We start from the raw sequence: 23255 nt of genomic DNA, 5'->3' as shown, positions 1-23255 counted from the left end.
TTTTATATTATTCATTTTAAATTGGTTAAAGTTTTTGGTTGGTTCAATCAATTCAATTGATTGGTCATTTTTAAATCATCAATATAGTGAATTTGAAAGGGGAAAGAGATAGAGAGGATTTAACTTTTTAAGAGAAAAAAAGTAAAAGGTGATTGAAGATTATTTTTTGTCATTTTAAAAATTTGAGACTCTCCGTTGAAATATTTGGAAATGAGAATGTTTATTGAGAATTTCATAAAATAAAAGGCTTTTCTAAAGAATTTATGTATATTTTTATACTGTATTATAGTATTGGACTGGTTCATCCAGCGGATCGATCTATAGAAAAAGGACGGGGAAAAGAGAGACAAAGGGTAGGTGGTCTTTTTTTTGTTTTTTGTTTTCCTTCCCAAAATTCGTCCAAAACAAATTCGTTTTTTATATCTAGAAAGCATGGCTACTAGGCCTATGAATCCGAATCCGGATTCGGCCCAGATACGGATCCGACTACCGAACACGGGCCCCGTCGGAGTATTATTCGGCTGCTGTCGGACATTACCCATTTTCACCCCCGCGTTGATGACGATGATTTGGAACACGTAAGGCTATTTTAGGAAGATAAAAGAAGGGAACCATGGTAAGAAGAAAGGAAAGGGGGAGGAGCACGGACAAGTCGATGGTCTTATCTCACAAGTCTTTTGGAGCCCGACTTGAATCCGTTCCCTTCGCATTCCCTTGCCTTCGCGACGTCAAAACCCACAGGCGTCTTCGAGCAGAGTGGCAAGTAGTTGTTTTGTCACTGACAAAGACGAAGTAGCGAATTATTTCCCTCTCCGTAACAAAGAAGGGGAACTAATTAAGACGCGAGGAGCCCTAATTCTTCCTCCCCCGACCCACCTTTGGATATCGTGAAGAAGCGCAGGAGGAGAATGCGTCGATCCACTGGGCTTTTTCTTTCCTCGACAGGCTACTCTAGCCTCGCCAGGCCGCAATAGATTCTGCAGGTCGGATTGCCTGTGGTTTTGTGGATCGAGGGTTCTGTTCTCCTTCGTTTTCTGTTGAACTAGTTTCTTTTGTAGTTTTATGTTTGTATGCGAATTCTTAGTAATCCTCTTGTAAAAGAGGTTTCTTTTTATCTTTAGTTTTAATATCAATGGTGGTGAGTGATATCTTTCGTGGAAAGTACCAGTTTTGACATTTTATTTTGGAGTCTTTCGGCATGATATACTTTCAAGTTTATTTGGTGTTTGATTATTTAGCTCAATAATCAGGACTTGATTTTCTTTAGATATACTGAAAAGTAACTTTGACTTACTTAGCTTAATAATTAGGACTTGATTTGCTTTAGATATACTGAAAAAGGGTAACTTTGACCTATTCACTTGGGGCAGTAAAGTTGACCTCATTATAAAACAGTTGTCAGATTCATTAGAGGTTGAATGTTTACCATCTGAGCTTGTTACCTATCTTTTTGTGGGTTGTCTTAGTGGTATTATTCTACTTGTTGTGTAAGTAAAGATAAATCTGCAAACCTTTTATCTCTACTGTTGAATCTGATTATTTCATGATACGCTGGATGCATCAAATATTTGATATACATGAAGAAGGATGCATGTAAAATATATGGAAATGACTTAAATATTGTGGAAGGGAAGCTTTTATGTAGCATAGTATCTAGGAGCTTCCTTCACAACTGCATAGAAGCTTTTGGCTGCTAATTATTAACCTACTCAGCAGCTTTTTATGAAGCATAAACACTTCCAAATAATGCCTGTTGTTTCTGTGTCATATGCATGTTGGGCATTGATACATGTGGAACACTTCTGGACAAGTGCTGGATAGTTCAGAATATATTAGGATTCTTTTACCATCTATACTTAAAATTATTAATGAGTAGGGGACATTTAAGTCATTTAAAAATGACTTCAGGATGTGTTAAACATATGGCAATATGTACACGATTTGGATTTATAATTTACTCAATGTTTTATGTTTGGGTTCGAAGTGATTTTGTGAACATTTGCTGCTTATATAATTGTTGTAATGCTTCTCTTCAGTTTAACATTTGATGATCATAATTTGCTATATACAGTTTAAATTCGCAATAATGTATCAAAGCATGCCTTCATTTCGATGTGCATGTCATCTTGTGTCCTACTTCTGTAAGATTTGCCATTTGTGTGTATTCTTGTCGTGTTGTGTTTGAGTCCTATGTCCATGTTCATGCTTGATGGGCAGCATTATGAACTTGCAGAACAAGTTATCTTCAAGTAGTTAGTAGTCAAGTCGGGGATCTCTTGTATCAATGCTTTGAGGCAAGGCTGTAAATACTACATGAGATTTATAATAGCAAGGTATATGGAACATCTTCATAGTTCACTTATAGGTGGACAAATTGACATCAATTATTGTAAGATTAGGCAGCATTGTAAGACTTCCAAAAAATCCAATGGATATCCATTATTGTAAGAAGAATATAAATAGAGAAGGCATCATGGAATTATTAACTTCTCTTTGGCTTGGTTGGTCTATGATTAAAGTGTCTTTGCTAATTGCAAAGGCCCCTATAGAAGATGATTCTGATAATGATCTGTGCTCCAATTGGTTTCTTGAAGGAGACCTTCTGAAAACATGATTTAAGTGGCATGGTGTGTTTTGGTTTTGGAGGTTTTATAAGAGCATTGTTGTTAAATGCTGTTGATATGCTGGTTTAAACTGGCTTGATTTGGTTTAAATTCTTTCTTATTGAATTTATTTAAGAAGTACATACATGTTTACTAAGAGTTCATGTTGATATGCTTTTTATTTGATCTACCCATATTTGCAGGTTGTCATATTTAACTTTCAAAATATAGGGCAGGAACAATGAACAGTTCGTTTAATGGGCAGATTTTGGTCGACAAGCTTGTCAAGCTCAACAGCACACAACAGAGTATAGAGAGTATCCTTCCATTTTCATTGATGTAAACTCATTTGGCAAGTCAACTATAGCAGTGTAGTACTTGTAATATCTGGTGTTGTTTGTAGCTTACAGTTAATGAACTAACCTTCATGTTCATGATGTTTAGAAGTTTTCCCAGGCTGTATAATGTAGTCATGTGTTGCCTTGCCATAGTGCTAGGTTGACCATTAGAAGAGCACCTTTGCAAAGCCACAAATTGTGTTATTTGTTGTTGCTTTTAGAGATAGAAATAAATGTGTATCTGGTGGCACATTCTTAGTTAATGATGAAAAGAGAGATTTAATAAAGTAGATAAGCCATCATATAAATTCTCACTATTCAGGTGCTTTTATATTTGTAGTCATGACAAAAGAGAATAACTGAAATGATCTTTAATGATAAATCAATGTGTCTAGTAAAATTTGTCTAAAGTTGTCTCTCCCAAGTTTTAAAATTTTGGTGCAGACTGATATTTACTGGTTCGATCAAGCACTAATGTTGAAACATATAACTCAAGAATGGTACAAAATCATTCATTATTTATTATTTTTTATCATATCCAAATCCAATGATACTGGATTGTGCGGATCAGTATACTGGCCAATATATTAATATTGTACCAATCTAGTAGGTTATTGAAACCAGAATCAGACTGATTCGATTATTGCTCTATACTTTATAATTTCTTCAGACAACACCATTGAGAGAAATAAGTTAACACTTCATGTGACTTCTGATAGAACCCTTATAGATTCTAAACTTGGGGTTGATCTCTTTAGGGGATCGACCTCCTTGGAACTCTATAGGGGTTCCTCCCTCCAAGTTGTTGCTCAAAGGCTGCAGAAAAGATTCATCTAGTGCTTATCAAAAGAGGTGGAATACATGACTATTTATAGGGCTTCTAAACCCTAACTCCTAATAGGACTCTTACTTAAGACTCATACTTCTAACCAACTCCTAATAGGACTCCTACTCAAGACTTCTACTTCTATCCAACTCCTAATAGGACTCCTACTCAAGACTCCTATTCCTTTACAACTCCTTATTTTTTTCTATGAAATAACCTCCTAACCCTAGCCGGCCACTTCACCTCTTTAATAGGGGTCGGCTTAGGTAGGTTTTACATAAATGTCCATCTCAATTAGGACTCTCCTAGCTAGAGTCCTAACAAACCCGCCCTCTTCAAATCAGCCTTGTCCTCGAGGCTGACGATTCATGAATTTTGAGAATTTGATCTTCAAGTCATCATAGTTCTCCCAAGTGACATCTTCTATTAGTAGGTTTGCCCACTGTATTAGCAATTCAGTAGTGGATCGTCGTCGTCAGTCACGATCCGTCGATCAATAATGACACTTGGCTGAGTCAGAAGTTCTCCTTGGGTAGTCATATTTGGTGGGTGGCTTTGGGCTGTCTCCAAGCACATATTTACAACTTCCGTCTGGCCGTCGGTTTGTGGGTGATATGCCATACTCTTTTTCAATTTAGTACCCTGCATATAGAATAACTTTGTCTAAAATCTGCTCGTAAAGATGCAAGTAGAATTTATCATAAGCACAATACGTCCCTTATAGCGTAATTCTTTTGAGTCCCAATTGTAATGAGCCATGGGGCTTGGTGCTTCCTCCAATTTTTTTATAATTTTACTAGTCTTTGAATCTTCCTGCCATTCCATCTTAATATCCTCAAGGAAGTCGTTGGTCGGAAGTGAAATGGCCAAAACTTCAGCTTGCTCGGTTAGCTGCGAAAGCGCATCTGCAAGAACATTCTCTTTCCCCTTTTTGTAAGTTATTTCATAATCAAATCCAAGAAGTTTTGTTACCCATTTTTGCTGTTCAAGGGATGATATCTTTCGCTCCAAAAAGTACTTGAGGCTTTTATGGTCGGTTTTAATTTGAAATCGTTGACCAATCAAGTAGGGTCTCCACCTTGTTGCTGCGCGCACAATGACGAGCATCTCCTTATCATATGTTGACTTATTTTGAAGGGAGGGAGATAATGCATTGCTATTGTATGCGAGTGGTCGACCATCTTGCATGAGAATGGCTCCAATTCCGACTCCAAATGCGTCGGCCTCAATAATGAAGGGTCGGTTGAAATATGGTAGTGTTAGCACCGGCGTCGTCGTCATGGCTGCCTTAAGTTTGTCGAAGGCAGCGAAGGCTCTGTCTAACCATTGGAAGACATCTTTTTCCAGTAAGAAAGTAAGTGGTGCATTGATCTTTCCATAGTTTTTCACGAACTTACGATAGTAGCCTGTTAAACCCAGAAAGCCATGTAGCAATTTTATGTTTCTCGGGGTAGGCCAGTTTTGCATTGCTTCAATTTTGAAGGGGTCCACTGTCACACCTTCCTCTGATATGATATGCCCAAGATATTCCACCTTCTGTTGAAGAAAGCAAAAATTCGTAGTGGTTGTTGTGTGTTCAAAAGGTGGTTTTTGGTATGTCTTCTTCGCACACTCATATTTGATGATACCCGGATCAAAGGTCCAGCTTTGTAAAGATTTGTGCTCCCTTTCATCTAGCAATTCATCTGCTATTGGAATAAGGTATTTGTCCTTGATGGTTATGCCATTGAGAGCTCGGTAATCAACGCATATTTGCCATGTTCCGTCCTTCTTGCGTACAAGTAGCACCGGTGAAGAATAGAGGTTGCAACTTGGCCGAATAACTCCTGTTTTGAGCATCTCTTTTACAATCCTTTCTATTTCATCCTTCTGGAGATGTAGATATTGATATGGCCGAGTATTTGCTGGAGGTTTGCCTGAAAGAATCGTTATATAATGATCATGCCGACGGGTAAGAGGTAGGTTGTACGGTTCGTCAAATATATCTGAAAATTCAGCAAGCAAAGGAAGTAGGTTTGGATCTTCAAATTCTATTGGCTCTCCCTTAGTTTGCTGCTCAAGTTGTACCAAAAATCTGCTGCATGCTTTATGCAAAACCTTCTTCATTTGTTGTGTGTAAATCATCGTTACGTCGCCCCCACGTTTCCCGTTCAGTATCACCTGTTTCTCCTTACTGTAAAATTTCATAATTAGTTGCATAAAATTCCAAGAAATATCACATAATGTCGTCAACCATTTAATTATGAGCATGGCCTCATAATCATCAAGAGGGAGAAGGAAGAAATATGCAATTATCTCTTGGTAAGGCCTCATGATTAGCAACAGTTTCACTTGCGGGCGCCTACGATCATACTTCAAAATCCATCCATCGGTGACCTTAACGTCAAACTTGTTGCTATTCTCAATAGGTAAGGCCATCTGGATAGTAACCTTACTGTTTAGAAAGTTATTAATACTGCCCGTGTCGATGAGAAAAGTGATCGGTTGTTGTTTGAGAAGGCCTCCAACTTTCATCGTTTGCGGGTTTGAGTAGCCGGCTAGTGCATGTACCGTAACTTCGGTCGGTTGTGGCTCTTTATCTGCATCTTCTTCTTCATGTTCAAGGCTCTCTTCTGGATGTTCAATGATCTCTTCTTCTATTGGTTCAATCATAAGAAGTCTCCCTTTACTACAACGATACTCACGGCTCCACGGCTCGTCACAATGCCAACATAACCCCTTCGCATATGGCTCCCGAAGCTCTTCTCTTGTTAACCTCTTTGGTGTAGGGACTTGGTCAATAGTAGGGGGGGCTGAGGGCTTCAATATTACTGGTTGAGGAGCGACCCTAGTCCTTCGAGCTTCTTGGTTCAATTGCTCCTCTTGATGTCGTGCGAAAGAGATGGCTGCCATAAGCGTATACGGTTGTCGTGCTTTAACTTCTCTTCGGATCTCCGGCTTCAAGCCCTCAATGAAAGTCCTCAATAGCTGTTTTTGAGACCAATCATGAGTTTGATTAGATAACCTTTCAAACCTGGTTTGGTACTCCTGAACGGTGGAAGTTTGTCGGATCTTTGCTAGTTGTCTATCAGTATTCTCGTAATCAGTTGGTCTGAAGCGGATCAGCAGTCCTTCTTTGAATTGTTGCCATGAAAGGACTCCATAAGTATGTTCAAACCAGTCAAACCACTGTATAACATCCCCTTCAAGATGTATAGCTGCAATTTTCACCATAGATGCATCCGCGGTTTTATGGTACCGAAAATATCGCTCCGCGCGCGAGATCCAACCAATCGGGTCTCCTTCTTCCCATCTAGGGAAGTCCACTCTCATGCATGGATAGTTGGGGTTGGTCATAGAGCTTCCCCTCTCTTGGAAGTCATATCTTCGGACTTGGTGCGATTGGGCAAAGCTCTCTCCTTGATGTGATTTCTTCGGGTTTAGTGGTCGGCCCAATCTGAGTTCGGTAAAGAGCGTCCGAATCTTATCCTCCATTCGCGCCTCGAAGGCTTCAAATTTAGCATTGATTACCTCCTCATATGCCATAGTATAAGTCACAAAATCTGTGATGTTATGATCTCTCTTTTGTTGTCGGGTTAAGGGCATGTATTGGTTGAGAGAGGTGATGGTCGAAAGGGTTGGTGGATTGGTGGATGTAGGCTACGGTTTAGGCTTGTTTTGTGGCTATTTTGGGTGCAGTTTGAGGGTGTGGTTTAGTGGAGTTTTAGGGCTGTAGATGAAAGTTTTGGATCTGTGGTAGATGGTAGCAAAGGTTTGATAGAAATCAGTGGAAGTTTGCTGCAGAATTGTGTTGTCTTATAAGAGCAGAATTATCGTCGAAGAAACAGCGGTTTCTCGACGAAATCTCCACAAAAAATTTGAGAGATTTGAGGAGAGAGTTGACAGCAATATCTCAGTTTATATGATAGCAAGGATGTCCATCAAGAAAATTTCGGCAGTAACAGCAAGAAAATTAGTGTAAGTTGCGATAGCAGAATTCTCGTCGAAAAATTTCAGCAACTTACGATGAAAATTTGCAGCAATATAGGAACGAATTTTTTTTTTTTTTGGGATTTTCGGATAGGGATAAATAAATTGCAGCAGCAGTAAGGTAGGAAACGAGAACCTGTTGCAATTCACGGGGAGATCAAAGGATGATCTGCGGTGGTGGAGATGATGGTGGAATTCGACGACGATCTTTTAAGCAATTGTGGGAATTGCTTTGGATGGTTGTGGAGGGTTTATGGATGGTTGTGGAAGGGCAGCGAGACGCCAAGAACGCTGCTCTGATACCAGGTGATAGAACCTTTGCAGATTCTAAACTTGGGGTTGATCTCTTTAGGGGATCGGCCTCCTTGAAACTCTATAGGGGTTCCTCCCTCCAAGTTGCTGCTCAAAGGCTGCAGAAAAGATTCATCTATTGCTTATCAAAAGAGGTGGAATACATAACTATTTATAGGGCTTCTAAACCCTAACTCCTAATAGGACTCTTACTTAAGACTCATACTTCTAACCAACTCCTAATAGGACTCCTACTTCTATCCAATTCCTAATAGGACTCCTACTCAAGACTCCTATTCCTTTACAACTCCTTATTTTTCTCTAAGAAATAACCTCCTAACCCTAGCCGGCCACTTCACCTCTTTAATAGGGGTCGGCTTAGGTAGGTTTTACATGAATGTCCCTCTCAATTAGGACTCTCCTAGCTAGAGTCCTAACAACTTCCTTTTGGATGCATTTTCAAACACCTTTGTGCTTATTTATTATTTTGTCATATAATTGAAATTAATGAATTTGCATCATTCATATTTTTAGTTTACTTAATGTTGAATTTGTTGATCCAAATACAAATAGATCAAGTTAGATAGTGCTAGTGAAGATTTAAAATTTGTTCCATATTGGTAGTAGATTTCACTCTTAGCCAGAAGCTTCACATAATTGTGAGCGTGCATCTCTTTTTGGGAAAAAAAGCTATGATTATGCCCGTAATAGAAAGAATATTCTCTAGTCCAGTTGTGAGGATAGAGTCTTCATTTCTTTCTCTCATTTCATATTTGTGTAGGCATAATTTGCAGTATGCATGATTATCCTCACTCATAATTTAAGTATACTTAACTTGAATAGCGTTATCACATTGGTGTATCTTCCATAGAAACAAAGCAAAGCAGGTTGTGGAAACATGGCAGTGTCAATTTTATTGCGCTCCAAGAGATCAGCGAATTTGCTTTCTATATCTAGCAAATGATATTTTGCAAAACAGCAGGCGAAAAGGCCTGGAATTTATTAATGAATTCTGGAAAGTTCTCCCTGGTGCCCTTAATGATGTATTTAATAATGGGGGTGAGTTTGGAAGAAACACTGTAATAAGATTGGTAAGTAGAATCAATTTATTTCTCTCTTTCTTTGGCATGCTTGTAGTAAGACCTTTAATTAAATTTATCTGACTTATAATTCACAGTTGGTTTCAAATTGAAGTTTGCTTGCATGTCATTCATGGTTGTGTATCTAGTGAATATTTCTGAATATTAAACAGCTCTTGTTTACTTAAGCCATATGATGGGTGCTGACATGGAACTTACATAGTGTAGAAATATGCCTAATTTTTCACATATTTCTGACAAATTGTTGCTGTAGAATTTTTGTGCATTATCCATGTATATCTGATTTTGTTGGATTTTAATTTAGTTTTAGTATCATATCTGTAGATTTTTGTGCACGTTATCCATGTACATCTGGTTTTATTGGATTTTAATTTAGTTTTAGTAAGGGTAACATAAGATGAATTTGGAACATTGCTACAACTACAACCTAAAGGAAGATCCTTAATTAGTGTGAGGAATATATTTTAACTTATTAGATATCTTTGATGGAAATTGTTACTGCTTATATATGGCTAACTTCCAAATTCTGTCACAATGATTGTCACACTTGGCCCAACCTGTACTCTAGAAAAAAGCAAATGTAACTCCCATAAATATTATGTATTGTCTTGTACAGTTCTTCTTTGTTGATAAAATGCTTCAATATTATGAAGTTATCATGGTTGCAAACTTACCAGACCATGTGTACTGTTAGATGAGATATTCAACATTGAGGAACAAAGTTCACTTAAAATTTAAATTGCTAATGATCTATGGAAGTTGCATGACTTTTCAGTTTCGGTGGACATAAAGTTATAATGTTGAATTAATTTAATTTAATTTTACGCTTGTCATTGATTACTTGTATCTGCAATTTATGTATAGGTTCCATGGAATGTGTTCTGTTAGCAATGACACAACCTAGTTGAAATGACAAATTTTGAAGGTACAAAATTGAATTAACAATTAGAAAAGAAATAATATGCTACAAAATATCTAGCACTAACAATGCTCAGAAACCCTTTTACATAGAAAAATGCTCCAACATATATGAATCATCAAAGGAAACAGAAAAACAAGTTTAATATCAAAATCCATCTTCTGCAATTATTAGTGGCAAATCAAGGAGAAATAAGTCTCGTATGTGGGTGGCTAGACACCTCGAAGCCATGTATGCGATAACAAATCAAGGAGAATTGTTCTTAAATTCTAGAGATTAAATAATTTCTTCAATAAGTTAGAAGTATTGGTTTGGTGGCAGATATCAATATGAAATACTTTATAATTCCCACAAAAGAAGCCCAAAAAGACACCTAGAGGATCTAAAGTGTCAATCTTTTATGCCTGTCATGTATAGTAGTAATTACTATGATTATCCCCATGTTATGCTCACTAGGATATTTTTGGGTTTCTCCGGTGGATGTCAAAAGCCTCCATAAGTCAGAAGTCAAATTTGCAGATTGTCCCTTTATCTGATGGAGACGTTTATGTATAATGTTGTAGGAATATGCAATTAGTTTTAGTTGGATTCATGGTTCATATTCTAGATCAACCTAAGCCCTCTATTTCTTGATTTAGTGTATTGACACTTCTACTTAAATGGACTAGAAAAAACTGTCAGGAGTAACATCCACTCTCAGACTCGATGGCTGGGGCTTATTGTGTATTCTTGCTGCATCCTGTCTGTGAGAGACCACATAAATCTTTAAAGTTTTCAGGTTTGATTCAGTCCATCTAAATGTCATTTTGTTTACAGTGTAAGACTTCTAGGAAAAGGAAATCTTTCATTGGTTTAGTCTGGTATTGATCAACTGCAGGATTTCATAGACTTTTATAAGAAAAGAAACTCTCTGGTGGGATTATTCAGTCTATTATCTGAATCCAAATGGGATCCCTTTCTTTTAAATGAAAGGAAAGGCTGCCTGTTCCTATTCATACCTGAATGTATCGAACCACCATCTTTGTCTTATATTAACTTTCTATTGTTTTGCCACTAAAATATTCCCAAATTGACTATTAAATTTGATTCTGAACTCAAAAAGGGACCTACCTAATAAATGATTAACTAACAGACAGATTCTTATTATATTGTTTTGAACTTTTGATCCTTTCTTAACTGCAATAAAAGTGACAGCAAGCTACCAGAAAAATGCCTAATAATGATACAAAATAATTTATACATAATCTCGATTTAGTTATTTTAAACAATATGACAAGTTGACAACAACAAATGATAATGTCCCAACTATTTGGGATCAGCTAAATTGATATTATTCTTATGATTGAGCATCGTACAAGGCAATATCTCTAGTTAAATCAAGAGCAGTCACATCCTTTTTTATTGATACTACTAAAGTTCTCTTGGGCAACTTTTTTTCCTCTTATCACACCACTAATACTACTGGATTCATCTCATCCAACCACAATATTGATAGTCTCTTCTTTGGATGATGCACCTTCATTTTATTCTTTGTTGGGGTTATACCTAATTATTCATGAAAATATCTTTTTATGTCTTCATAGGTAATTCCGCACATCTACCTCGACATGTTCATCTTAGCTGCATAAACTGTTTTTTGTACATGTTTCTTAACTGCTTAACAGTCGGGCCGACCTTTTTTAAGCAGTCTTTCCTCAACATGATCCCTCTAACTGCAGATCAGGGTTCATCCAATTGTTTTGGCTAGAAATAATTATGTTCTCATGGTTATTTGTCTTTGTATCTTGTTGGATCCTTGGTTATGTACAAATTATCAATTGATTAGATATCACTATCCCTAGAGCATAGCTTTTGAATCCAACAACTAGGTCAAGTGCCATGAGCCATAAACTATCAGTTCATTACATTTACATGCTGAGATTTGTGATCCAAGTCTTCACTTTATATGATATCAAAAATACCTATCAGATTATAACACAAGCAGTAGACAGGAGAAAGAATTTATTAGTAGAAGAAAAGTAGGATTAGATTAACATTTGTATTTATATAGAGATGTTTCCTTTTGAATGATGGGAATAGAAGGTTCTCGATGCTAAAGGTGCGTTGTTCATATAAACTTTTGATTTCAGACATGCTTGGCGATCAAGTCTATGTTGTACATCTTTCTTGCAATTCAGTATTTGGCAACACTATGTTATGGATGTCATTTCATTCAACTGAATGCCTAGTTTTTATTTATGTACAATTGTTTGATCGATTGTAGTGTTTCTTTGGTTCTCACTTGGATTGCTAAGGCTGTTATCATGATATGTTGCTCTTTCGTGACTTGGGTGATTAGTATTTGAGTCATGGAAATAGCCTCTTTGCTTGTAAGGGCAAGGTTACACTTCTCCTTAGACCATATCTTAGCGGTAGTCTTATGTGCCGGGCTTGGATTGCAAAATATATAAGAATGAAAATTATTCTATGATGTGTCATTTGTTTAATAGACCTTCTACATAAAACTGTTTGTTTTGTTACCAATTTTTCATTCATTTGCAAAATTTTATTTCAACCTAAAATTTTAATCAGCCACCTTTTGATTCTTCTAAATATCATCAGATTGACATATGGGAAGAACGCAAAGTCTTTGGCTCTCATGGACAAGTTCTTAAGGATGATGTCTTCGGAAGAAATATTGATAATAGAAATAGAAATGAGAAGGGCATTACATACAAGTTGGTAAGGATTTCAAACATTTAGTCTAATGTGTATCTTGCCATGCTGAAATGTTTGTGCAATGCCATATTTTATATACTAGAGCTGTTAATTAAGATTACATGCATCACCATCTGCATGTTTGCCATTGATAGAAACAGCCTGCTGGGGAACAGCTGGAGAAGCTCATTTCAGGCTATAATCATGTTTATGGTCTTCCCTTTGACGAAGATACTTTATTTGGAAATTATCAAGCTGCCATTAACTATATCGAGAAAGTGCAGAAGGAACATGGAAATGACTGTAAGTTGAATGACTCTTAGACTTTCATACAAAGTGGAAATACATCAAATACTTAGTTGACATGAAAGTTTACTTCCTTTCTACAGTTTCTTAGAATTCTGCAAATTTATTGCATCATGAAGCTAGCAAATTTTTTAGTCCTACTCTAGGGCCAATAAAATAATTGATAATACAGATATGTTTTATACTATTCCTGTTCTGAATTACAAGGTTTCGACCATATCACTCTGCTGTCTATGGGCATAAAATAACCTCTGTAGATTGATTTCATCTGACAAATGGATTACTAACAGGTCTTCGGCCTAGTGGTTAAGTTGTCTCTTTATCTTGAATAGGTTCTAGATTGAATATTTGTGGAGGTGATATCCAAAAAACCGTATGTACAAAAATGAAAACTTAAAAAAGAAGTTGACATATGAATGTAACTTTATTTTGTAGGGAGGTATCTTTCTGAGCACTGCTAGTTTGGAAACTTCTAAAGATGTAAGATCTTACTTATAAGGACACTTTAAAATCCCAGTTTCTCTTTTGAAAGAACTCTATTTTATTAGCTTCCATAAATAGATATGAAATGACAAAATTACATGCATGAAAAATTGGACATCATTAACAAATAGTCGACTTTATTCAGAGCCTAGACCTTAGTTATCAGAAGTGTACTATCTTTAAGCTTTGCTTATGGTTGCCTTTTGGAGCTAAGTTTTCTACCCTTGCATTTTCTCAGTGCAAGTTTGACTTCTGAATTGCTTGCTTGAGAACTACTTTTATTCTTGTTTGACTCTGTTGGTGAGACATTTTGTTTGCTTTACACATAGCTTCATTTTATTATATAATGCTTTAATAGTTGGATCCTTTTTGTTTCTTTTATTTTTTGTATTCTGGACATTTCTCATCCTTCAAGAGAGAATCTGCCTAGGACTTTTTTTCATACGTATATCTTAACATTCTAAATTCTCATCTTGACATTCTTCCTTCTTCTTCCTCCTCGTCCTCCACCACCTCCCCTTCTTCCTTCCTCTTCTTCTTCTTCCTCCACTGCCTCCCCTTCTTCCATCCTCTTCTTCCTTCTTCCTCATCTTCCTCCACCACCTCCCCTTGTTCCTCCACTTCTTCCTTCCTCTTCCTCCTCATCTTCCTTCGTCGCCTCCTCTTCTTTTTCCCTCTTCCTTCTCTTCCCTCCACTGTGCCTATTCTTCTCTTTTGGTACATACTGGTTCGATCACAGCAACAATATGGGTCCGGTGCCAAACCTGCAGTCCTTGACAATAACAATAATATCTATGAAATTTCAGTTGAAATTATAATCAGTGATTTAAAAAGCGCTAGGCGTCAATGTCCAAAAACGCCCGAGGCGCTAGGCGCTCGTCCGAGCGAAGCGAGGCGCTAAAATATAAAAATATATAATATAATTAATAAATATAATTATTTAAAATTTTAAATAAGAATATACTATTAAATTAAAAAAATCTAAGATACAAAATCAAAATAATATATTATTAATCTAATAAATACAAATACTATTATTAGTATACTGTTAACAATATACAGAAAGAGAAGAACAAAGAGGAGTGTAAGGGGGTGCTGACTGAGAAAAGAGGAAGCGGCAACGACAGTGGCAGCGGGAGCGGGAGTATAAGGAGGCAGCGGCAGCGGGAGCGGCGACAGCGGCAGTAGTAGCGAGCAGCGACAGCGGGAGCGGGAGTGGCGAGCGACGATAGCGACAGCGACAGCGGTAACGAGCAGGGTTAGGGTTGGGCAGCGACAGCTGATATCGTGCTTTAGTTGGTTCGATTGAACCAACTAAAGCATCGGAGACCGAACCAGACCTAAAACGCTAGTTCGGTCGCCTGGTTTAACCCAGACGCTCGCTCGAAGCGCTAGCAAGCGGCGCCTCTTTGAAGCGTGCCGCCTGGAAGTGAAGCGAGGCGCTCGGGCCTCGCCTCGCCTCGCCTGAGCGCCTTTTTAAATCACTGATAATAATAATTACAATTATTAATTATCACTTTAAATTAATCTGTTCCAATAATAATAATAATAATAATAATAATAATAATAATAATAATAATAATAATAATAATAGTAGTAGTAGATGTAGTAGTAGTAGTAGTAGTAGTAGATGGATGTAACACTTTTTGTGAATTTTTATCCTACACTTCTTGCAACTATGTTACCCTTATTGAGAATATGAAAGGGCTCCTGCAGTGATTATTGATTGAAGAACCCATCAGGGTAGAGATCTCAGTTATCTAAGCATCACTGGAGAGTACCCTATTATTTCAGCAGTTTCTTGATATTACAGGTTTCAAATAGCTCCCAGCCAGCACAAGTCCAAGGAAGAACAAACTAAGCTTATGAACCTGATGACTACAATTTGCACCCAAAACATTACACTGAGAAATCCTATAACATTACACAATTCGACAATCAAATCAGAGGCATCAACCAACCAATTTTAAATAGTAACACAAACTTGCCAAGTAAGATTATAACCATGTAATCACACTATGGTCCTTACTGGATAGATTAGATGATCACATAAGTTCTCATTATTGAATTGTCAAGGTATTTGGGATGAAGAAGAACAAAAATCCAGCATCTGATTTATTTCACTCAGTCCCAAGTTACTGCAAGCTGAAGAAAATTTCTGCCTGCAACAGTCCTGTAGTCCAGCACAACACGATCATCTGGCCCTAATCAGCCATTTGAAAATAACTTCTGCAGGTCCGCAAGGCAGTATCCTATATGCTCAGAAAATACATACCAAATTGTGCCTGATTCAGACTCTAATTCATCACTCTGATTGACATCAAAAGTGGAGAAAAGTTAATGGCTTTGGTTATTATGTTACCTTTCTAAAGAGCCTGATATGGCCATTATTTCCGGCAAATTGGAACTCGACACGTGGAATCTAGCTGGAATCCAACATGCCACTTCAGCTACCCAAGATGATGAAGATTGAGTATGCATCTAAAGAGAGTATTTATGGCGGTTATAAGTACAAGGATATATAAAGTGACATCTCATGTATGTTTTCATAGAAAACTAGCTAAACTAACACTTATGGGCTTTAGACATCCATGGACGCATGCTAACTTGACTGTTAGATTGGTTTGGTTGGATAAACCCTCGACGCAATATGACACATACTAACTTGATATTCGGAAGGGTTTTATCTGACAAGCCCTTGGCTTAATCTTTTTCTGGAAGTGAGATTCAAAATGTGGGCATTTTTTGCACTTAAACTAAGTAAAATAAAGGATTTTGCTGCCTTCGAGAGAATCTCTCTCGGCGCAATCTTTTGTTGGAAGTGAGATATAGAATATGGCCATCTTCCGCCGTTAAACTAAGTAGAGTAAAGGATTATGCTGCCTTCAAGAGAATTTCTCCCTCATCTAAGTTCCGAATGCTTAACAACTTCTCTCTTCCAAAAATAATAACACTCGAAAAACAAGTTTCGGTACTTGGTTTTTTCCTTATAATTTTGATTTCAATGGCAGTTGAAGGTATAGTCCTAAAATATATAAGGCTAAAATTATCATGGATTTTAACGGATGGATCTGAATATGATTTCAAAAGAATTTATTTGTTTTGGTCAGTCCTCCAAAGGTACTGTCAATCTGATTCTTTTTAGTATATAATTTAAATGTCATAATGCATGCCAGATCCCCGTTGCAACAGATGCAACATAAGGACATGTTCTCCTAAGTTAACTTAGAGGCACAACTGAGCTATTAATATTGGCCTATCATGTTAAAAGGATATTTACAAAAGCATTGCTACCACAAGGTTCAACATCACTAGCTTGGGGACTTTGATGTAATTCACATCCTACACAAACCTCGTTAGCTTAACCTAAAACATCATTAGACCATTCCTATTACAAAATTAGCTTGTATTGGGTGATTTAAAGATCTAGATTGGATCACATTAGTCCAGTGATTTCAATAGGTGCTCGGGCGAGGCGAGGCAAGGCCCGAGCGCCTCACTTCATGTCCAGGCGACGCGCTTCAAAGAGGCACCGCCTGGGCGCTTAGGCGAGCGCCCGGGTTAAACCAGGCGACCCCGGTGCTTTAGTTGGTTCAATCGAATCAACTAAAGCATCGATGTCAGCCTCACAGCATCCCTCTCACGACTTCCCCAACCTAACCTTGCTCACGATTTTGCCGTCGAAATTGCATACCATGGTGTTACTCTTATGCTGCACTCTTGTTACCGCTGCCGCTGGCACTATCGTTACCGTTGCCGCTGGCACTATCGTTGCTCGTTGCTATTGTCACTGCTCTCGCTGCCGCTGCTCGCCGCTGTTGTCTTACTCTTACTCACTCTTCTCACATCGACTCGATAGTATACTATTAATAGTATATTAATTGTATACTGTTAACCGTATACTAGTAACAATATTTTTTATTTATTAGATTAATAATATATTATTTTGATTTTAATACTGCTATTTTTTATTTTATTTGAAATTATTGTTATTGTTTTGAATTTTGAGACTTTTTGTTAATGTGATATTGTGATTTTATAAGATTTTCTTAATTTAATATCATATTTTTTATTTAAATAATTATATTTATTAATTATATTATATATATTTATATTTTAGTGGCTTGTTTCGCTCGGGCGAGCGTCTAGCGCCTCGGGCGTTTTTGGACCTTAGTGCCTATTGGCGCCTAACACTTTTTAAATCACTGCATTAGTCAAAAAGTGATATGAGATGCTGCATTAGCCCTAGCTTGCTCAACCACTGTAACAAGTCATCTTGGGCTAGAGTTCAGCATGGTTGAATTGGCTTTATTTGGATTTTTTAAGTCATTATGAAGGGCTTGATACTATTCCATTAGTTGCTAACTAGCATGAAATCTTTTCATCTAGGTCTGGGCCAACTTCTACCAGAAGGATTCGACAAAGTCTGAAAATTGTTTCTTATTTTGAATTGAGCTAGAGTCATAACTTATGTATAATTGTAGGACAACCTTTAATTGGAATCAGATTCAGCCCAACTAGGATTTGACCATCCATGGCAGTCCTAAGCAACTCTAACAAGGAGAAAATAGTCTAGGTCAACCGTATTCTAAATTTGAAACTTTTTCTATGTATTTAGGTATTTTAAGAAAGATTTCATCTTTTCTAATTATCTGGTTTAGTCTGTCAAAATACTCCTTTTGTGAGTTTTATTGGTGTTCCATAGTCCCTGAGTAAAGGTTTAGCTAATTATACCTATTACAACCAATATTTTGAAAATTCTAGAAGTTTCTCTTGCAAGTTTTTCTCTTATAAGATTAGTTTTTTCTCTACAACTATGAAAACTCTCTCTCTTCAACACCCACACCAACCCCACCCCCCCCCTCTCTTTCTTGTGCCCTCCCAACCCTCCATTCCCTCTCCCATTCTTTCTGCTTTTGTTCTTTCTTGCAGGTGCTACTTTCTCTTGCAGAAAAGTAGTTACTGGATAGGAGCCCAGACTATTAGCACCTCTCTTCTATGTTGCAGGGTACTTGAGTCAAAGGTATTTGTGAAGAAAATTAAATTTGTGGGCTGGCTTCTCACTATCAAAGAATTCTTTCTCTGTAAGCCTTTGATTTGGATTGTGTTGTTTCTTTCTTTGGTTCCTTTGATCAACTATTCATGTTCAGTCTCCTAAGTTGGATTTCTCATAGGGTCTTGACAGTTGACATCTAAAATTTTCTCATGGATTTAATCTTTCGGAAACTAACTTTATCAGAAACTAACTTTTTTGTTTCGGTTTGGAGATTCTAATACATAAAGCTAAAGAGTCAAGCCTTTCCCTTGTCTCAATTTATTGATTAGGCATATTGTTTTTCTAGTGTTGATGTGAAGTTGACAATCAGTCTTAAAGTTCTTCATGTTTTCCTTAAAACTCTCTTTTTGGAGTTGTGTTCCACAGCTGACTGTGTTTTCATATGAAATATTTGGATAGTTTAAACTTTAAAGTTTGATCTCTATCTTCTCCAATATAATTTGTTTACTCTGAATTCATCTTAATTTGTTTTATATTATTTTTTCCATTGTAGATTACATTCAATGTACTAGGTTCCCCCTAGTTTTATCACCAAAGATAAAACAATTCATTGCAAATTGCAATTTTGTTTCATGACTATAAAAAGATCGATTTATATGTATGCTTGAGTAAATGTGTCTTCATGTTTCGTGGTAATATAACTCCTTTAAAGGTGGAGGTTTGTTGAGCAATATATTTCAACGCATACTTATCCACTTGATATCTCTTTTTGTGATGTGTTTCATCTTTCTTTTTGTTTTATCATATGTATGATAGGGAATTCCAATGGATCTGAAGTAGTTGTGGAGTTGCAGACACAGCATGGCAGACTAGGAGAATGCATTGAACACCTAAAATCAGTTGAATCATCTAGAGCAACTCTGGTTACCTATCTAAGAGAGGCACTACATGAGCAGGTGGGCAGCTGGTTCATTGTTCTCAAGGCTTTGTGCAGGTTCTCTCTTTTTTTTTTTGTGTTTATAATTTTAATATGTTTTGATAACTGTTTTGGGTTTTCAGGAATCAAAGTTTGAACAAGTCCATCAACAACTTCAGGTACACTTCTTTCACATAAGATCTCCTGTTTATTTCAGTTGACATATTACCTCTGACAAGCTCTTGTTGAATTTTCAACTTCATGAACCTGTGACTGTCACACCCTAGTAAACCTAGATTCAGTGTGCTAGCTGCAAATTACTAAAACAAAAATTTACTCTTATTTTATAGTAAAAATTGCTGCTTTTTCTTGCTGATAAGATGATTTTTTTTTGAATTGATATGCTTTTATAATGCAAGTAATATCGAGTCTTGATATGTTGGTCTCAGGATGGTGGAAGACCAAATAATTTATGGTAAAGTTACTGTATGAGAGTCATGTAAGGTGTAGTGCTGGATTAAAAGGAAATGTTCTGCATAGTAAGAGGCTTTAATTTCAAATATTTTAAGGAGGTCCTTGTACTTAAATGCTTTGATCTATATGTTGCTACACTTTATATTTAATTAAAACCAAGATGGTTGCATTGAGCTTTGTGAGCACGTGGACAAGTTTGTGTTCGTAAGTTATGAATGGGCAATGTCTTCTTGGTGAACTTTTTTCTTTTTGGAAGGAGAATGCAGCTATAATTTTTTAAGAGCCAAGTATAAAAGAGTGGATTGGAGCCTCATCTGCAAAGAAAAAGAGAGTAAGGAGTGAGATCTACCAAAAAGGGCTTATGAGTTGAGAAAACTCGATGCTTTGAGCTATTCATTTGAAGGAAAAAATATCCCTGAATAACAACAACAACAAAGTTGTAAGTCTCACCTATTTGGGGTTGGCTACATAGATTTTTGATTGTCATTAAGATCTGTAAAAAATCGTATATTTAGTTAAGTTTAAAGTATTTAAATATTTATTTATAGTTTCTATTTAAGTCTTTTTAGATATTCTTTTGTCTCTCCTTTTACTACTAACATTAATCATTTCACTTCTTCTAACTACTGTGTTTATAGGTTTCTTAGGCATATGCCCATACCGTCTTAAGCGATTATCTCTCATCTTATCTTCTATCAAAATGATACCTAATTGTTCACGAATAAAAATATTTCTTTTCCTATCTGTCCTAATAGTTTCATATATTCATCTCAACATTCTCACCACAGCAACACTTTTTGTATATGTTATTTTTTAACTACCTAACACTAAGAATCATAAAAGTATTGTTGATCTCACAACTGTCTTTTAAAATTTTTCTTTTAATTTCAAAGGTATTCATTGATCACATAAGACTCCTAATACCCCTTACCATTTTAATCATTCTGATTTTACTGTAAGAATAATATCTTCATCAATCTCTCAATCTTATTGAATAAATGATCCAAGATATGAAACTTCTTGTCCATCCAACTTAACTATATTCTCCTACCTATTCCTAATATTACTAAAATTGCAAATCATATATTCAGTTTTAGTCCTATTTAATCTAAAATCTTTAGCTTCTAAGGATTCCCTCAATAACTCAAGTTTTTAATTTATTTCACTTAGGCTTCCATCAAGTAAGATAATATCATCAACAAATAATATACACTAAAGACTAAAGAGGTCTATCTTGTAAATGACTAGTAAGTTCATTCATTATCAATGAAAATATAGAGATTTAATACAGATCCTTGATATAATCTATTCTAGAATTTATTAGACACACTACATATAGTTTTAACATTAGTACTTATATTATCATACATATCCTTAATAACATCAATGTAATTAGTGGATATACTTTTATTTTTTAACCTATCATAATATATCTATATCTCTAGGAATTTTATCATAGACTTTCTCTAAGTTAATAAAAAGTTAAAAACCATATGCAAGTCTTTCTTTCTCTTTATACTTTTCTATTGATTGACTTAATAAATGAAAAACTTTAATGATTGATCTTCTAGGCATAAAACTAAATTGATTTTTAGATATATTTATTTCAAGCCTTATCCTATTTTCGTAACTCTTTCCTAAAGTTTTATAGTATGACTTATGATTTTAATTCATATATAGTTAGAACAGTTTTGAATGCCACCTTTATTCTTATAAATTAGCACTATAAAACTCTTTCTTCATTTATTAGACATCATTTTGAATCTCATAATTTCCTTAAATAAGCTATTTAACTAAGCTATTCCTTTGTCCCCTAAACTTTTCCAAATTTTGATAGGGATACCATCAGATCTTATACTCTTAATTATATTATCTTTTTTAAAGCTTCTTTTACTTCACTAGCTCTAATTTTACGAATAAATCTATGATTATTAAATCTACTATTATTTATCGTTAAAGTTAAGCCTTGTGTGGAATGCTCATTAAATAATTTATAAAAATATTTTATCCATCCTTCTATAATTTCATTATCATCAACAACTATTTCTTGATCTTCGTCTTTAATGCATCTAATATTACCTAAATTCTTACACTTTCTTTTCCTACCTTTAACAATTTAATAAATATTGTTTTCACTATCTTTAGTGCCTAATTTATTAAAAAAATTATTACAAGCTTTATATATGCTTTTTTAGCCTCTTTTTTAGACACTTTATATCTTTTAAATATTTTCTCATTTTTATAATTTTTTCAATATTTAAAACATAATCTTTTAGTAAAAATTGCTTTTTGAACTTCCTTGCACCACCATCAACTCTCTCTTAAAGCTATATCTCTATCTCTGGTTTAATTAAGGATCTCCTCCTTTGTCAAGCTCCTAATATTATTAGCTATCATAGTCCAAATCAAGGTCTATCGTACCGAAGCGTACCGCCCGTACCTGGCGATACGTACCGGTCCGGTCGAAACTCCGGTACGGTACGGTATGGCGGACCTTGGTCCAAATAATATTAATATTATCCCCTTCCAAGTTGTAAGTCGTCCTCCTTTCCATTTTATTCTTAAAAACCCTTGCCTTATCATCTTTAAAATTCCACCATTTAGTCTTAGTAAGTTTTTCTACTATTTTCTTGTTCCACTTTCTATAACAAATATCTAATACCATCAACGTATTGTCACGGATGATTGTCTCGCACCTGTAACACCTTTGTCAACGGATCGTTCGTCTCTTTTATTTGCTTGTACATATGTTTGGCCTGCATGTTTTGCCTCGTTTGTGTGTTTTGCTTGAAAACTGTAAGCAGGAATAGTTTGCGAGACTGCAAAGCGATCGCTCGCCAGAATGGGCAAAATTACCCTAAAATGGCTTAGTTTTCACATGCCATGGCCTATTTTTTGTAGGATGTGGTGCAGAGAAAAACGTTAGCCATCTTAGCACCTTAGAACCCCTAGAGTGGCACCTGGATGGACGAGGATTTGGGGTAATGTTGGGCATTGATTGGATTCACAAGTTCGTACATTAAGCCTATAGGAACTTGCCAACACCCCCGACACCCAATGAGTAGTTGTTTGCAGACTTGCGACTATTCGTATGCCTTCTAAAGTCCTTGTTTTCTCCTTCTCTTTTCTCTCTTGCACACCAAGTGTTTACTAAATTGCTTGTAAAGCTGTCCGCTTCGTGAGACGTCGGGATTTGTCCGTTGCTCGCTTTCAAACTAATCAATTTATTCTTTTATAAGTCCTTCGCGACCTATAAGAGGTTGCAACTAGGCTGACCCTTTGTGAACGAATAACGTAAGGGTATCTTACGACTTAGGCAATTCAAGCTAAGTCCATG

The 23255-nt window shown here is 36.2% G+C and overlaps 1 protein-coding gene across 2 annotated transcripts in view; it reads left to right on the top strand.

Annotated features, from left to right (window-relative positions):
• The first annotated feature begins 647 nt into the window (after window positions 1–647).
• The window catches only part of LOC103994871 (uncharacterized), a 49428-nt gene continuing 26820 nt past the window's right edge, over window positions 648–23255 (top strand). Inside the window, exons 1-7 of one of the 2 annotated variants that reach the window (XM_009415324.3) lie at window positions 648–983; window positions 2807–2920; window positions 8871–9118; window positions 12648–12767; window positions 12905–13046; window positions 19345–19484; window positions 19588–19623. In XM_009415324.3, the coding sequence (XP_009413599.2) occupies window positions 2845–2920; window positions 8871–9118; window positions 12648–12767; window positions 12905–13046; window positions 19345–19484; window positions 19588–19623 (762 nt within the window). In that variant the 5' untranslated portion in view covers window positions 648–983; window positions 2807–2844. Of the gene's footprint in view, window positions 984–2806; window positions 2921–8870; window positions 9119–12647; window positions 12768–12898; window positions 13047–19344; window positions 19485–19587; window positions 19624–23255 lie in introns of both variants that reach the window. The other variant, XM_009415323.3, reaches the window with a different exon arrangement.

Source organism: Musa acuminata, chromosome BXJ2-8 (assembly GCF_036884655.1).
Source record: "Musa acuminata AAA Group cultivar baxijiao chromosome BXJ2-8, Cavendish_Baxijiao_AAA, whole genome shotgun sequence".
Lineage (NCBI taxonomy): Eukaryota > Viridiplantae > Streptophyta > Magnoliopsida > Zingiberales > Musaceae > Musa > Musa acuminata.
This window is presented reverse-complemented; position numbering and strand designations above follow the sequence as displayed.